General features: G+C 34.6%; 6 protein-coding genes across 7 annotated transcripts in view; 2 read left to right on the top strand and 4 right to left on the bottom strand.

Moving 5' to 3' along the window:
- The window catches only part of LOC104755213 (protein NRT1/ PTR FAMILY 2.13-like), a 4464-nt gene extending 2666 nt beyond the window's left edge, over positions 1-1798 (bottom strand). Inside the window, exons 1-2 of the mRNA XM_010477562.2 lie at positions 1537-1798; positions 748-965 (exon numbers count right to left, since the gene is read on the bottom strand). Coding sequence (XP_010475864.1) covers positions 748-965; positions 1537-1726 — 408 coding nt within the window. The 5' untranslated portion in view covers positions 1727-1798. The remainder of the gene's footprint in view (positions 1-747; positions 966-1536) is intronic.
- On the top strand, positions 5694-8587 carry LOC104731445 (adenylyltransferase and sulfurtransferase MOCS3-like). The gene is made up of 11 exons (XM_010450822.2): positions 5694-6010; positions 6317-6409; positions 6511-6566; positions 6706-6770; positions 6853-6927; positions 7035-7113; positions 7240-7278; positions 7374-7482; positions 7573-7691; positions 7779-7895; positions 7992-8587. The coding sequence occupies exons 1-11, from the start codon at positions 5758-5760 to the stop codon at positions 8379-8381; spliced, it is 1395 nt and encodes a 464-aa protein (XP_010449124.1). The 5' UTR covers positions 5694-5757; the 3' UTR covers positions 8382-8587.
- On the bottom strand, positions 8592-9806 carry LOC104731435. The gene is made up of 2 exons (XM_010450815.2): positions 9677-9806; positions 8592-9045 (listed from the first exon to the last, which is right to left on the bottom strand). Exon 2 carries the CDS (start codon positions 9031-9033, stop codon positions 8803-8805), a length of 231 nt encoding a protein of 76 aa, XP_010449117.1. The 5' UTR covers positions 9034-9045; positions 9677-9806; the 3' UTR covers positions 8592-8802.
- On the bottom strand, positions 9984-16337 carry LOC104731426 (GDP-L-galactose phosphorylase 2). 2 transcript variants are annotated; one of them, XM_019236458.1, is made up of 8 exons: positions 15683-16337; positions 15483-15583; positions 15325-15384; positions 14868-15119; positions 14596-14781; positions 14229-14477; positions 14034-14142; positions 9984-10325 (listed from the first exon to the last, which is right to left on the bottom strand). In XM_019236458.1, exons 1-8 carry the CDS (start codon positions 15792-15794, stop codon positions 10105-10107), a joined length of 1290 nt encoding a protein of 429 aa, XP_019092003.1. In that variant the 5' UTR covers positions 15795-16337; the 3' UTR covers positions 9984-10104. The 2 variants fall into 2 exon arrangements, with proteins under 2 accessions (XP_019092003.1, XP_010449106.1); XM_010450804.2 differs by lacking the exon at positions 9984-10325 and having other exon boundaries at positions 13692-14142; positions 15683-16336.
- On the top strand, positions 10366-12295 carry LOC104731406 (adenylyltransferase and sulfurtransferase MOCS3-like). Its single transcript, XM_010450781.2, has 8 exons — positions 10366-10478; positions 10561-10635; positions 10743-10821; positions 10948-10986; positions 11082-11190; positions 11281-11399; positions 11487-11603; positions 11700-12295. The coding sequence occupies exons 1-8, from the start codon at positions 10399-10401 to the stop codon at positions 12087-12089; spliced, it is 1008 nt and encodes a 335-aa protein (XP_010449083.1). The 5' UTR covers positions 10366-10398; the 3' UTR covers positions 12090-12295.
- Positions 12334-13505, bottom strand: LOC104731416. The gene is made up of 2 exons (XM_010450793.2): positions 13385-13505; positions 12334-12753 (listed from the first exon to the last, which is right to left on the bottom strand). Exon 2 carries the CDS (start codon positions 12739-12741, stop codon positions 12511-12513), a length of 231 nt encoding a protein of 76 aa, XP_010449095.1. The 5' UTR covers positions 12742-12753; positions 13385-13505; the 3' UTR covers positions 12334-12510.

Here is a 17182-nt window from a genome sequence, read left to right as displayed (position 1 = left end):
GTAGGGATACTAAATCCGATAATCCAACTGAATTGGTCCTGGATATACACAACTACGGTCTTTGTAATTAGCAGTGCTAGAGTAAAAGTCATGTAATACCAGTTGAAGAAACTGGCCACTCCTTTAACCCCTTCCTCAGTTCGTTGGTCAAACTGATCAACCCCAAAAGGGATGCTACAAGGTCGTATCCCTCCACTCCCTATGGAGAGGAAACAGAGACCCAATACCAAAACTCCGAACTGGAGCTTGTTCGGACCGGCGCAACTGAGTGGGTCCTTGCTGTTGCATGATGCTGGATGGAGTTGAGGAAACGATGCTGTGAGTGTAATTGTTATTAGTCCCTGCATGTTGTCAATGTTATTATAATTAGTCATCATTCATTTTGAAACCGACTCTTCGTTAGTATTGTGATTATATAATTTGAAGTTGAATTTGATACTTATTAGTTAATATTGAAAAAGGCAAACAATGGGATTAGACTGAAGTTGTTATTCTAATAATTATTAATAGATTATGATCCTCATATCTTCTAATTAGAGTTGTTATGTTTTTTTTTGGTTGGACGCAACTATTCGAACAGTAGACGCTAAGCACTGACCCATGCTGGCACCACTAGGCCGCGAGTAGTTGCATATTTGATGTATTTATGAGCCAATAAAGTTAGTATTACTACGTACGTAAATGTGCATCTGTAGACACACATTAGATTAAAGTTCAATCAATTAAAGGGATAAATCTTATACGTACGAGTAGACTGGCGAATGAGGCGAAAGCGATGGTCTTGAAGCGGCCGACGTAAGTGTCTGCGATGAACGCTCCGACGAGAGGAGTGAGATTAGTGAAACCATACCAAATGTTAATGACATTTGCAGCGTCGACTTGTTCGAAGTGGAACACTTTGGTTAGATAAACCATAAAGTTTGCCAACAACCCTATCGTTCCCAGTCTCTCCAGCGTCTCATTTCCTGTTTCGACACATTTTATAATTAAAACTTCTTATAAATAAAAAAAATCGTCCATACTTTTCATATTGAATGATATGTTTTTACTTAATACAGCAATTATGTGAACTACGATCAAAATTTTGTTTTTTCTTGACCGCAATAAAAAGTTTTATAGTCATCCTTTATTTAAAGATCAATCAGAGGAAACCAATAATATTTTTAAGTAAAAATATGCAAAACAAATTTTTAGATAAAATATCACTTAAAACTTTTTTAAAGATGCAATTTTCTCCCGTTTCCGTTATAAAAGTAGCAGATGGACGAGTGTCAATTCAAACGAATTGGACGACGGTTACAAGAATAAAAATATGATTCAAATTAATGATGCTTCGTAAAAGAACAAAATATCTTTCTTTTTTTGATAGAATCCTTCTTTTCCTGATCGGGTTGAAAACATTTAGGCTAAACGAGAATCATGAAACGCCTATTACATCAATAATATATTGTATATGTATCCAATTATGGAAATTGAGGAAAGGTCAAGGAGTTGGTCAAACTAAAACGTAAATTATGTTTATTACGAATAAAATACCTAAAATGAACGATATGGCTCTCCATCCTCCAGGCTTTTTCTCAACCTTCTCGCCATCCAAAACAGTTCCCGGCGAACTTTTCTGATTGGACGGATCAACGACATCCAACTCCAACGGTGATGATTTGGAGAAACTACCGGACGGTTGTGGCAAAGAAGAACCGTCTTCTTTTCTATCCTCCAAAACCATCTCTACGATGTTACTACACTCGAGGAATATATATACTCACTTCGATTTTGGGGTGGATTTAATGTTGTGAAATCAATCGATGTAACCACATGAAATGATTGATAATTGCAGAGAGTGGGCACAACATATATATATATACGCACACTTACTCTCTGTTAGAAGTTCTTTTGGGTGCAGTGAATTATTTGTGAACGTAAGTATATATAAGGAAAGGTAGATATTATTAGAATATACCAAATTGGTTGGGATTAGTTTCCTTGAGTAGTATATATGTGATGTGGGGATACTTATCTCTTGAACTAGTTTGACCATATTTTTAATAGAGTCCATTACTGTATTTGACACTTTTTGAAAGGTAATTGGGGAATATGCAGTTTTTGTTAAAAATTTGAAGAATAGACACTTTTTAGCTTTTGTAAAATAGAAAATTTGTGAAAGAGAATATAAGATAAAAACAAATAAAAAGATCAATATATCTATGACCATGTGTCATAAATAAATAGTTTTATTTGTGGTCCTAATTTTAGAGGAGATGAGAGATAAAATATGACAAAAAAAAATGTGGGACCTAATGTTGAGGTATTTGATCAAAAATTTAATGTTTCTTGGTCCATTTAAATTAAAAACATTCTCTCAACTAACATCAAATAACTTTTATTATCAAATTTAGCACTATAAACTTTTGAAAATAGGGTTTAATTTTAAAATTAAACTCTAAACTCTAGATACTAAAACTCTACCCCACAAAATTACACATTAAGTGCAAAATAAAAAAATTTCAAAAACTTTTTCAAAAAATTGTAATGATGTCAAATAATCACTATGCGCAGAGTAAAATAATTATTAAATAATTTTATGTTAAGCTGTATATACAAAATCTAAAATATTATCGGTAAAATTATTATTTGGGATCTAAATTTTGTTTGTGTAGTATATATATTTCAGTTTTATTTGAATATTTAAAATTCTTGTATAATAATTAAGATTTGACATATGAAAATCATTATAATATAAATTTTATATTATCTCACCATATGAATCAAGAGATCTTAAAATTTTATGAAAATATAAGTAAGGCATACAATTTAGTTATAAAGAAAATAAAAGAATTAAATTTTGGATGTCATTTTTTTAAAAAAGTACAATGGTATGTAAATAGAAATACTATTAAAAACTAAAAACAAATTAAGAAATTATTTCTCGAGCTTTGTGGGTAAAACGCATCAGCATTTTTTTTGTTTTGTGAGAAAGCTTATACATATAATTATAAGGGATATGAACTAAACTTTACAAAAAAAAGGATACGAACCAAACTAGAGTAATCTCTCAAGCATGATTGGAGGATAAACTCTCTTTGTGAAGCATACATAAACTAGAATAATTCAGTTACGTATTATCAAACAAAAATTCTCATATGTCTATCTTATTGCTCATGTAATTACTATATGATTCCTTTTCACAAGATGATTGCAGTGTTCAAATTTTGGTGTGTGATAACAAAGATTCTTTGTCTCTCAAGATTTACATATAAGAACACCAGTGACAAATTAAACAATATTTAAGATCGAAAATCAAATGTTTTAAATTAAAGAAAACTAAATCATCTATAACTTTTAAAATAACTTTGACAATTAACATAATTCTTATAAACGTCGTATACAGTTTAACATAACTACATAATTATAATATTTAAATAATAACATAAAACCAAACTAAAGTAAAAATATGTCTATTTACTTTAACATATATGGACTTGTTATATAAAAAATGTAATTTACAAAAGGAAACAAAATAAATAATAACGTAACAACAACACAAACTATATAAACTTAGATGATTTGTAAACTACAAAAAATACATCACAAAATAAAAATACACTAATATATCTTCCATAACAAGTAATTGGAGAAAAAAAAACATAGCATACAGTAGAGTTAAGCCAATTCTATGATTTTATATACCCTTCTTAAATGTAAATCAGATTTTTAACATCATATGTATTTCAAAATGTATAGAACTAGAATTTAACCTGTGGTATACCACGGGACAATTTTTTATTTTTATATATAATAATATTAAAAAAATTATGGCCTACTAATTTGTATTAAAATTTAAAAACTTTAGAATTTAGTATCTTATAGATTTAATCTGTTTAACAAACTTCATTATTTAGTATTAAAATTATACATTTATAGTTTGAGTTTTTAAAGGAGATTAACAACTCCATTTCACTTATCTTACACCGAATGAATATTAATACTAACCCTCTCACTCCGCTAGCTATTATATTTTTTTATTAAGATAGATTATTATGTCATATTTACATATATATTGTACACTATTATAAATTATAAATTTCTAAATACATCATAATAAAATATATATTTTTTAATCTGTAAAATTATAATATTTATGTATTATGTTTATGAAGGTAAAATATAAAATTTAGAAGTAATTATTTTTTCTTAAAATCCATATCTTATTTGTTAGATGAGAGGTGAAGTAAAATATTTAATTACTAATTAATATACTTTTAAGATTTTGGATTAAATTGTAAGATTTAATACGCTGGAATTCATCCAAAAAAAAGATAAACCCGCTAAAATTTGTTTATGTTGTTTTTATATAATAATTAACAATTTATTAGACCAAAGTCGAAAACCAAAAACATGTACATACAAATAACATATTAAATTAAAGATTTTATAGAAAATAACAAATAAACTAATAAAAATAACTACTACGTCAAAAAAGTTACAACAAATGAAAAATGTTTTTCATCTTTTAGTTTGCCACCAACTAATTTTAACTTGCTTTTGGAAATGATGATATCGTACATGAAAAATTAAAAGTATTTTAAGAAGTTATTTGGTTTCCATATAATTAAAATATAATTTTTGAAAACTAAAAAAACAAACGTTAATAAGAGCAGACATTAGAAAACCCGTTAATTAGCATGTTCATGACAAAATAAACCAAACTAAAACAAAAACTGGATATGGTGTCATAAAAACAAAAAAAACCAAAAAAAACCGTTGCCGATACCAATTCAAGAGCCTAGATGATTGATTGTGTATTAGTGCCATGAGCGGAGGAGTAAGTCATCAGTATCACATGCCATAAGTGGTATGTGTTGTTTGCTTTAGATGTTGATGGTGTTATGAGATGTGGTTTAGGATGTACTTATAGATGATCAATGCTAAAAGATATGCTTAGTGAGCAAGTAGGAGAATTAATCACCAAAGATTTCACAATTGTCGGATATTTTGATTAGTATTTTTGGGGTTAGGTAAAAATCGATTTATATTAGATATGCATAGTTAAATTAGAATCATCGATTTAATATTTTCCAAGTTTAAAATGAAGTGCAATCTCAACATATTATTATTGTTTCTATAAGATAAATTCGGTTTAGTCAGTTTTGGGTTATTTGCATAGTGTAATATTATTTGTTTATCTTTGCTAGAACATTAAAATCGTTTAACAACAGAAGGAACATAGTAATATTTTTTCACTAAAACATTTAAAATTTTTGTTAAAAATGAAAACAGAAATTGATTTTGTTAAGATATTTTAGGAAAACATATATTATTTCGATTTTGGTATTATTTATTTATAAAACTAACCTCAAATGTTTTCTTATTTATTCAAATTGTCAAATGATTATGCAATATCTTACAAAATAAAGGATAGAATACAAAATGTACTTCAAAAAATGTATATATAGATAATATCCCGTGGCATAGCGCAGGTCTAATCTAGTGTTTTTAAATTTAAGAAACTAATTTTTTTTTTTTGGGTCTATATGAAAAAGTTGCGGATTGTCTTAAATCCCAACCGGCCAACCCGGATAACAAATTTGGTTCGTGGTTAACTCCGGTTTAAAACAGTCAACAAATTTGGTTCGCGGTTAAGTCCGGTTTAAAACAGTCAACATCGTCCTCTTTGATGTTTTTTTTTTTAACTAATCAAACCTTTAGGGTTCTTCTTGTACTTATCGGTGTCTGTAACTGTAATATTGCCTTCCCGTGATGGAGTCGAACGGTGGAGATTCATCGGAAATTTTCCAGGAACTGAAAGAGTTAAAGCTCAAGAAGGCTGAACTAGAGCACCGTATATCGACCCTCGAAGCAAAGCTCCAGGATACGGCGGCGGGTGAACGGTGCGATGCCGTTTCTAATGGTTGCTGTTATCCAACGGCGCCGGAGCTTGAACACGGGTTGTCTCCGGATCAGATTTACCGTTATAGTCGCCAACTGTTACTTCCTTCTTTTGCTGTTGAAGGTACTCAAAATACAAACTCTTTTTCACGTTCTAGTTTCTGATTTGAATCGTTCTGTGCTAAGTGATGATGGAGCTGAAAGATGAAAACTTTTGTATTTGGGTTTCTTTTGTTATCCTTTGAATTGGTTTGATTACATGGGTGAAGTTTACTGATGTATTGAGAAATTTGATTGCTTTTGTTTAGTGTATCTACTCTGAACTCTTGTAAAATGCATTTGTTTGAAACCTTGGATTGGTTGTTTCTTCAATATACTGATTCTTATGTTCTGTTCTATGTTTGTTGTGTATGTGTGTGTTTGATTATAGGGCAGTCAAATCTTTTGAAGTCTTCAGTATTAGTTATTGGAGCTGGAGGACTGGGTTCACCTGCCTTATTGTATCTTGCAGCATGTGGTGTTGGTATGTTTTCATGACTTATAGTCTCTTTTGTTTCTCCAGAAACTATTGGTTCTCCCTATGATTATGATGTTCTGGTCATCTCTTTGATTGTGTTTATTTAGGTCGTTTGGGTATTATTGATCATGATGTTGTAGAGCTCAACAATATGCATAGGCAGGTACGACTTGGAGAAAAACTGCTGTGGCAACTCTTTCTTTCTCTTGGTTCTAAATCTAATACTGTATGTGGTTGGGGGCTGAACCAAAGATACTACTTTAGGCTGATTTAACTCTCTTTTGATTATGTTTATTATCCAGATTATACACACAGAAGCATTCATTGGTGATCCCAAAGTGAAATCTGCTGCTGCTGCTTGTCGCTCGTAAGTCAAACTCCCTGTAGGAATTTATGGACACCTCTTCTCTTTTAGTCTAATGAAAAGTTCCTTTGTCCTTTATTTTCAGAATAAATTCGACGATCCAAATTGATGAATATGTGGAAGCTCTTCGCACATCCAATGCTTTGGAAATCCTCAGCCAGTATCCTTAGATATGTTTTGTTAAAATGTCTCATCTTTATGCATTTCTGTTAGTGTCATCAAAGTAAATCATTGAATGGTTGTTGTTTCCATAACAGCATAAATTAGATATGATATCATAGTAGATGCGACCGATAATCCTCCAAGTCGTTACATGATCAGCGATTGTTGTGTCCTGCTAGGGAAGGTGAATCATCTTCTGAACTCTGTTTATACTTTGAGTAGAAACTACCATCCATAATGATGGCCATGTTTATTCGTTGCCAGTTATATAGATGCCGGTATTGACTGAACCTTTGTATATTGTATTCAGCCTTTGGTGTCAGGTGCTGCACTTGGGATGGACGGGCAGGTATGTGATATGACAATCGACGTTATTATATTGTGTTTCTCCTTATAGATGTTAAGCCACACATTAAACACTTAACTGTTATTTTTGTATTCAAGCTTACTGTTTATAATCATAACGGAGGCCCGTGCTACCGGTGTCTTTTTCCCACTCCTCCACCTTCCACAGCGTGCCAAAGATGTTCTGATAGTGGAGTTCTTGGAGTAGGTACGGTTTTTTTTTCTTTTCTATTGCAAGCAAATCTCTTCCAATTGCTTCATCTTTTGAATGATCTTTTCCATTTTGTTTTTTTCTCAGTTCCGGGTGTTATCGGTTGTTTACAAGCGTTAGAGACAATTAAACTCGCGAGCATGGTTGGCGACCCACTCACTGAACGGATGCTTCTTTTTGATGCATTATCAGCAAGGATCCGCATTGTAAAGTTTACTGATTCCCTTTCTTGTTTATCAGTACCCTCACTTGGGTTTCCATCTGCATAAACTGATTGAATAGTATTTGCTTAGGTCAAGATCAGAGGCAGGTCCTCCCAGTGCACAGTTTGTGGAGACAATTCATCTTTTGACAAGCAAAAGTTCAAAGATTTTGACTATGAGGACTTCACCCAATTTCCTTTATTTGCGGTATTATTCTCTGTTTTTCCCCTTATCTCGAATCCAATAGATGTTTTCAGCAACAGTCTCATTTAGAAAGTTTACCTGCATCGGTTTTGATCACAGGGCCCGTTGAACCTGCTTCCTGCAGAATCAAGAATTAGCAGCAAAGATTTCAAAGAAATCCTTCAAAAGAAGGAACGCCATATTCTTCTCGATGTTCGACCTTCTCATCACTATAAGATTGTCTCTCTCCCGGAATCACTCAACATCCCTCTTGCAAACTTAGAGGCTCGGTTAAACGAGCTTACTTCAGCTCTTAAAGAAAAGGAAGATGGTCATGTTAACACTGGATCTTGCACAAATCCTAGTGTCTACGTTGTTTGCAGACGTGGGAATGATTCACAGAGAGCTGTTCAGTATCTTCGTGATTCGGGTTTCAGTTCAGCTAAGGATATAATCGGAGGACTGGAAGCTTGGGCAGCCGATGTCAACCCCAACTTCCCCACCTATTAGGGGGAAACTTTTTTTGCTCCATGGTAAAATCCATAGCTCAAAATGTCTGAAGTATAAGCATGTATTGTTTAGTTATGTCATGTGATGTATTGTTTAGTTATATCATGTGATGATACTCAAATCCATGTTTAAAACATAGTGAGTTTGAAGATGTTATGTTCGTTGTATCAGTCTGATTCAATTATATGAAACAAATATTCAATCTTCATAGATGATATATCAATGTATTAACATCCATTGCAAAAAGGGAACAAGATAGGTTCTTTATTGACGAAACAGAGATGGTTCAGAAGAGTGAAAATGAATCACTTGAAGCAAAACAAGATTCATAGTTGCTAAAGTAAATGAATAGTCTAAAAGCTTTTTCGGATTGGTTTTTGAGGAAAGGTATAGAAAGGGGATAAAAGAGTTGGGACTACAGCTACTTCTTCTGATGCTCGTTGTTGTTCTCTTCGGCTGCTTCTGCCTCTTGCTCGTTAAACCTACGCTTGAACTTGGCAATCTGACCAATGCTTTGAGCCATTTGACGCTTAGCTCCAAAGTGATAGACTTTGCCAACATGGTGGATTCGTGTCATCATCACGTGCATCAATCTACCACTCTGTGTTACATAAGAGATCCACTGCATCTGTGGGTGCAATCCTTTCTTCATTGTCCAGCAACTCTACAAACCAAACAAACAAAAAAAACCATTCCTTCTTCAGTTATCCTTAGATCCACCCAGCCTCTAAAGCAATCAATGAATCTCTAAATGAGCAAAGCAAATATATGAACATTGTTGAGGCTTATCAAAAGATTCATAAACCAAGCAATGTCCATATGTAAACGATTACAGAAATGCCCCATATACCAAACTTTGTATCACTACCATGATCTTAAATTACAGAATTGGCTTAACGAGGATCTGATATCATTACCCTATAAGCTACACACAGAAATAAAAAAAGTTGACTTCGTATAAAAATCTACGTAGTGGTAAAGTACAAATTTCTAATTGGCATTTTATCGAACACGTTCCAGGCGTCCCTTAATCGATAAAATGGATGCACAACCACGACGGCTTTAAACCCAACAGAACCCAGAAAACAGAATTAGCTTCTTTATTAATCGAGATGATTGGTTACGTTAAAATCAAACGAGCCACAGAGAAAAAGGAAACAACTTTTAGAAAACATCTAAAGAATGAATTAAAGCAAAAGTTGAACCCAGATCAGTGAAATGAAGACGACAGACAAATGTATATACATATATATTTAGAGAGAGAGGGACAGATAGAGAGGTGACGAAGCGCTTACGCGAGTAAAACTAAAAGCTTGAGAGAATGAGAGATATGGAGTTGTTGATGAAGTCTCAGAGCTCCGGTGATGGCAGAGGCAAAGTGTCGATCTGATTAAAGCCAAAAAAAAAACAAAGGGTTACGAAACCTCTTCTTCGTCTGGAGGGTTTGAAGAAGAAGGTTAATAAATTAGATTAATTGTAAATTTGCAATTTGGTTGTTGTTTCTTCTCTGTGTCAATCTTTAAGAGTAATTTTGTGATTGTATGTTGAAGCGAATGCATTCTATAATCATGACGAGTCATAAACAAAGCTTAACAAAGCCAATAAGAAAAGAACAGAGTAATTAAAACATCATTAACCAACAAAACCATAAATGTCAAACACAAGTTATGCAAATTACTTAGGAACAGAGTTTTGTTTTTGCTTTAGTTAAAAAGCGACACAATTAGATACAAGCCTCTTCTTCTTTCACTGAAGGACAATGCACTCTTATGAAGCCACTATTCATCGAAGTCTGCTCTTCTTCTTCTTCTTCAGCTACTTCATGACTACTTAAACCGATTGCCTCAAAGATCATAGTGTTAACTTCTTTGAATCTCTCTTCTGATAAAGAAACTTCAGCTAGTAACCTCCATGCTTTCGCTTCTGAAGCTTCTTCGTAGTCATCTTTCCTTNACTGTATGTGGTTGGGGGCTGAACCAAAGATACTACTTTAGGCTGATTTAACTCTCTTTTGATTATGTTTATTATCCAGATTATACACACAGAAGCATTCATTGGTGATCCCAAAGTGAAATCTGCTGCTGCTGCTTGTCGCTCGTAAGTCAAACTCCCTGTAGGAATTTATGGACACCTCTTCTCTTTTAGTCTAATGAAAAGTTCCTTTGTCCTTTATTTTCAGAATAAATTCGACGATCCAAATTGATGAATATGTGGAAGCTCTTCGCACATCCAATGCTTTGGAAATCCTCAGCCAGTATCCTTAGATATGTTTTGTTAAAATGTCTCATCTTTATGCATTTCTGTTAGTGTCATCAAAGTAAATCATTGAATGGTTGTTGTTTCCATAACAGCATAAATTAGATATGATATCATAGTAGATGCGACCGATAATCCTCCAAGTCGTTACATGATCAGCGATTGTTGTGTCCTGCTAGGGAAGGTGAATCATCTTCTGAACTCTGTTTATACTTTGAGTAGAAACTACCATCCATAATGATGGCCATGTTTATTCGTTGCCAGTTATATAGATGCCGGTATTGACTGAACCTTTGTATATTGTATTCAGCCTTTGGTGTCAGGTGCTGCACTTGGGATGGACGGGCAGGTATGTGATATGACAATCGACGTTATTATATTGTGTTTCTCCTTATAGATGTTAAGCCACACATTAAACACTTAACTGTTATTTTTGTATTCAAGCTTACTGTTTATAATCATAACGGAGGCCCGTGCTACCGGTGTCTTTTTCCCACTCCTCCACCTTCCACAGCGTGCCAAAGATGTTCTGATAGTGGAGTTCTTGGAGTAGGTACGGTTTTTTTTTCTTTTCTATTGCAAGCAAATCTCTTCCAATTGCTTCATCTTTTGAATGATCTTTTCCATTTTGTTTTTTTCTCAGTTCCGGGTGTTATCGGTTGTTTACAAGCGTTAGAGACAATTAAACTCGCGAGCATGGTTGGCGACCCACTCACTGAACGGATGCTTCTTTTTGATGCATTATCAGCAAGGATCCGCATTGTAAAGTTTACTGATTCCCTTTCTTGTTTATCAGTACCCTCACTTGGGTTTCCATCTGCATAAACTGATTGAATAGTATTTGCTTAGGTCAAGATCAGAGGCAGGTCCTCCCAGTGCACAGTTTGTGGAGACAATTCATCTTTTGACAAGCAAAAGTTCAAAGATTTTGACTATGAGGACTTCACCCAATTTCCTTTATTTGCGGTATTATTCTCTGTTTTTCCCCTTATCTCGAATCCAATAGATGTTTTCAGCAACAGTCTCATTTAGAAAGTTTACCTGCATCGGTTTTGATCACAGGGCCCGTTGAACCTGCTTCCTGCAGAATCAAGAATTAGCAGCAAAGATTTCAAAGAAATCCTTCAAAAGAAGGAACGCCATATTCTTCTCGATGTTCGACCTTCTCATCACTATAAGATTGTCTCTCTCCCGGAATCACTCAACATCCCTCTTGCAAACTTAGAGGCTCGGTTAAACGAGCTTACTTCAGCTCTTAAAGAAAAGGAAGATGGTCATGTTAACACTGGATCTTGCACAAATCCTAGTGTCTACGTTGTTTGCAGACGTGGGAATGATTCACAGAGAGCTGTTCAGTATCTTCGTGATTCGGGTTTCAGTTCAGCTAAGGATATAATCGGAGGACTGGAAGCTTGGGCAGCCGATGTCAACCCCAACTTCCCCACCTATTAGGGGGAAACTTTTTTTGCTCCATGGTAAAATCCATAGCTCAAAATGTCTGAAGTATAAGCATGTATTGTTTAGTTATGTCATGTGATGTATTGTTTAGTTATATCATGTGATGATACTCAAATCCATGTTTAAAACATAGTGAGTTTGAAGATGTTATGTTCGTTGTATCAGTCTGATTCAATTATATGAAACAAATATTCAATCTTCATAGATGATATATCAATGTATTAACATCCATTGCAAAAAGGGAACAAGATAGGTTCTTTATTGACGAAACAGAGATGGTTCAGAAGAGTGAAAATGAATCACTTGAAGCAAAACAAGATTCATAGTTGCTAAAGTAAATGAATAGTCTAAAAGCTTTTTCGGATTGGTTTTTGAGGAAAGGTATAGAAAGGGGATAAAAGAGTTGGGACTACAGCTACTTCTTCTGATGCTCGTTGTTGTTCTCTTCGGCTGCTTCTGCCTCTTGCTCGTTAAACCTACGCTTGAACTTGGCAATCTGACCAATGCTTTGAGCCATTTGACGCTTAGCTCCAAAGTGATAGACTTTGCCAACATGGTGGATTCGTGTCATCATCACGTGCATCAATCTACCACTCTGTGTTACATAAGAGATCCACTGCATCTGTGGGTGCAATCCTTTCTTCATTGTCCAGCAACTCTACAAACCAAACAAACAAAAAAAACCATTCCTTCTTCAGTTATCCTTAGATCCACCCAGCCTCTAAAGCAATCAATGAATCTCTAAATGAGCAAAGCAAATATATGAACATTGTTGAGGCTTATCAAAAGATTCATAAACCAAGCAATGTCCATATGTAAACGATTACAGAAATGCCCCATATACCAAACTTTGTATCACTACCATGATCTTAAATTACAGAATTGGCTTAACGAGGATCTGATATCATTACCCTATAAGCTACACACAGAAATAAAAAAAGTTGACTTCGTATAAAAATCTACGTAGTGGTAAAGTACAAATTTCTAATTGGCATTTTATCGAACACGTTCCAGGCGTCCCTTAATCGATAAAATGGATGCACAACCACGACGGCTTTAAACCCAACAGAACCCAGAAAACAGAATTAGCTTCTTTATTAATCGAGATGATTGGTTACGTTAAAATCAAACGAGCCACAGAGAAAAAGGAAACAACTTTTAGAAAACATCTAAAGAATGAATTAAAGCAAAAGTTGAACCCAGATCAGTGAAATGAAGACGACAGACAAATGTATATACATATATATTTAGAGAGAGAGGGACAGATAGAGAGGTGACGAAGCGCTTACGCGAGTAAAACTAAAAGCTTGAGAGAATGAGAGATATGGAGTTGTTGATGAAGTCTCAGAGCTCCGGTGATGGCAGAGGCAAAGTGTCGATCTGATTAAAGCCAAAAAAAAAACAAAGGGTTACGAAACCTCTTCTTCGTCTGGAGGGTTTGAAGAAGAAGGTTAATAAATTAGATTAATTGTAAATTTGCAATTTGGTTGTTGTTTCTTCTCTGTGTCAATCTTTAAGAGTAATTTTGTGATTGTATGTTGAAGCGAATGCATTCTATAATCATGACGAGTCATAAACAAAGCTTAACAAAGCCAATAAGAAAAGAACAGAGTAATTAAAACATCATTAACCAACAAAACCATAAATGTCAAACACAAGTTATGCAAATTACTTAGGAACAGAGTTTTGTTTTTGCTTTAGTTAAAAAGCGACACAATTAGATACAAGCCTCTTCTTCTTTCACTGAAGGACAATGCACTCTTATGAAGCCACTATTCATCGAAGTCTGCTCTTCTTCTTCTTCTTCAGCTACTTCATGACTACTTAAACCGATTGCCTCAAAGATCATAGTGTTAACTTCTTTGAATCTCTCTTCTGATAAAGAAACTTCAGCTAGTAACCTCCATGCTTTCGCTTCTGAAGCTTCTTCGTAGTCATCTTTCCTTTTCAACACCATGTGTCCACTCATCTCCCAAACCGCTGGATTCACTTGCGTATCCAATAACTCCGAGCAGACTTCCCCTAAAGCTTGTTTCTCTGCGTAGCACTGCAAATCATATAATCTTTAAACAGCTATTCTTTTGAGAGACAATATCGAGTATTTTTCTTATAATAATGTTTTGAAGATCTAACCTGAGGGAGAAGGAAGATCTGTCTTCCAGAATCAGAGATGAGAATATTGAAAGGAATGTTGTTGTTCTGAAGACAAACTGATGCATCTGATACAGTATCAGAGAGATCTTTAATGGAGTTTCCCCCTTCAAAGAGAAGACCTCTCACAGGGTAATTCAAGAGTTTTGAGATTTTGACGCCATCATTGGTGCTAGTGATCTTCAAGGAAGAAGCTTTCTCGATCGGGAATTGCATTGCCAGATAGTAAGCCTGTTCCAAGAAAAAAAATCTCCATAAATATCACAACTCTCTAAGGTTGAGCCATTCTACTATTTGCATTACCCTTAAAACCGGGTGGTTAGGAACCAATTCATATGATTCGGTTTACCTGAAAGTGAAGGTGGTTGATGGTAGCAAAGGCACCTAAACTGTTGTATCCAAGTCGGAAATACGGATTAGCGGCTTCAGTAGCCATTTGAAGAGCAAGCAGAAGGCTTTTGTGATCAATCCTCTGAGGCAAGCAATCAAGAACACGAGGAATCAGCAATACATGTCCATACTCAATCGGACTCACCTGTTTTACAAGAATTTCGAGTTCAATGGTTAGACAATTCACATTAGCAAAAAAAGAAACGACTTCTAAAAGCAACAACTCCTTACATTGATTGCAACAACGCTTGGAGAATCATCTGCTTCTAGAGGTATACTCGGAAATAACTGGATTCCACTATCATTGTCATCATTGCTAGCTTCAAACTGGAAAAGCAACTCTTCTTGACCAACTTTAGTGAAATTGAATTTGTTTCCATCAAATGGTTGAAGAACTTTATCAACACGGAACTCGGTTGGTCTCTTCTTGAGATGACGACCTTCGTTTAGCTGCGCAATGAAACCATACTTCCCCGGTATAACCTACATATTACAGCAACCCATCAAACGTCAACAATGTCAAACAGACACTTGATTCTTCAGTTCAGCTCAAGCAAACATCAACAATGTGAAAGTGAAACTAGATGTTTTATCTAAGGCAAACATTAACAATGTAAACTAACACTTGTCCAACAAAACTGGCACTAAAAGTAAGCCAATCGACCATATATCAAAGAGACAATAGTACCTTGGTTTCACAGGCAGTGACATCATAGCGAAAAAGTCCTCTTTGGAAACGATCTTCCCACTAGAAAACACACATAAGACATTAGATACATTACTCAAACAATAAACGAATTGGTTGGCAAAACTGAGAGCTTTTTACCATGTATCTAAAACCATTACCTCTCCAAGAACAAGAGACTCGAGGAATTTCCCCGGAGCTTCTGACTTCTCTCCGATGGATTTATTAAGATTCTTGCAGGTATACAAAGGAAGTGTAGCCCCTAAAAACAAACAAAGCTCAGTGCTTTTGTTTTTTCAACAAACGATGAATTCAAATTTCTCAAAACAAAAGAAGCATTGTTCCAGCTCTAAAAATGTACCATCGATACAACACTTGCTCAAGCAGTTCCGACCACATCCACCTTCCTCCACCGTCTCATCTTTCTGATAATTCGATACAACCGTTGGAACTCTTTTGATCTTCAACAACATTCTCACAAATTTTCGAATCTCGTAGGTAACAGATTTATACAGGATTAAGAAGAACTAATTAGGAAAAAGGTAAAGAGGGTTTAGGGTTAGCAATGAATGTAAGAAACCGCCTCCGGCAAGGAAGAGGAGATCGGAAGGACTGCCGCCTTCAGACGGCAGAGCTCCACGTCCTCCGTGTGGCAAAGGATTAGTAACGATTAAAAAACCCTTTCGTTGGACATGAAAGCTCAAAGGCCGTGACTTTATCCCGTGTATAGCCGTGATTAACGAAATCGATTTCCCCGGAGATTCGCCGGAGAAGGAACAAAAAGAAAAAAAAAGGGAAGATTTTTCGATTTGGGTTTCAATCACTCTTTCAGATTTTATTTAAGATGGTAGATGAGTTAAACCAGAATAGACTGCTAGATTCATGTGTTTTTTATGTGTGTGTATGTGAGAGGGAGAGAGAGAGAGATTTGAGGTTGTGATTTGGACGTGTGGGTTTTGTTGTGAGTGTAGGAAGATGATGTATGTGTTAGTGTCCACGGGTTTTAGATCTCTTCTATCGCAATGTCTCTCTCATCTTTGAGGTTTTTTACTTTGACCCGATTTGTTACTTTTTGACCCGTTGGGTTGCTATCCATGGGGAGTTGGTCCAGATAAGTCAACCTATGACTTTTACAAGTACGCCATTGGAATATAGTGCCCGATTTCAAAGTACATTATAACTTCTTCTTTTTTTTCCTAATATGCTCCAAGATAAATTTCATTTTTTTGGTAAGTTTTGATACTTCCTCTGTCTCACAAAGATTGATGTTTTGGGATATTTTTTTGTCCCACAAAGATTGATGTTTTGTAAACTTCAAAAAGTAATCATTGAAAATATTTAAAATCTTGAATTGTTATTGGTTTATATTTTCTCTCTCTATCCAAAAATAATTATAAATTAATTTATAAATAAAAACTAAAATTTTTCTTAATATGTGTGAAATTGTCAAGACATCAATCTTTGTGAGACAGAGAGAGTATATCTTTGTCCTCGCATTTGGAAGCGTTTTAGGTCCTTGCTTGTCAGGTTATAAAGATTTTGGTTCTGTTTATAAAGATCGATTTTTTTAATGATAGGAGGTGGTTGATGTTAGATTTGGATTGGTCTAGGCATCCTTGATAAATTTTATCTGCATGTAGTTCGGGAGAAGAGCTATTCTTGCATCTTGAGATTAGTATGTTGGGTAAGGATTTTGTATGTTGCCTATATTCTTAATTTAAGGGTTTGTCTTTTTTTTTTGCTTTAGTTCTCTATTTTAGATTTTTTTTTGATTTAGTTCTCTATTCGGGAACTTTTTGTTGTTTGCCGGCTTACTTTCTTTTTTATTTATTTTCCAACAGCTCAAGTTGTAATTCATAAT

This window comes from Camelina sativa, chromosome 2 (genome assembly GCF_000633955.1).
Source record: "Camelina sativa cultivar DH55 chromosome 2, Cs, whole genome shotgun sequence".
NCBI lineage: Eukaryota > Viridiplantae > Streptophyta > Magnoliopsida > Brassicales > Brassicaceae > Camelina > Camelina sativa.
Note: the sequence above shows the minus strand (reverse complement) of the source record. Positions and strands in the feature narration are given on the sequence as shown.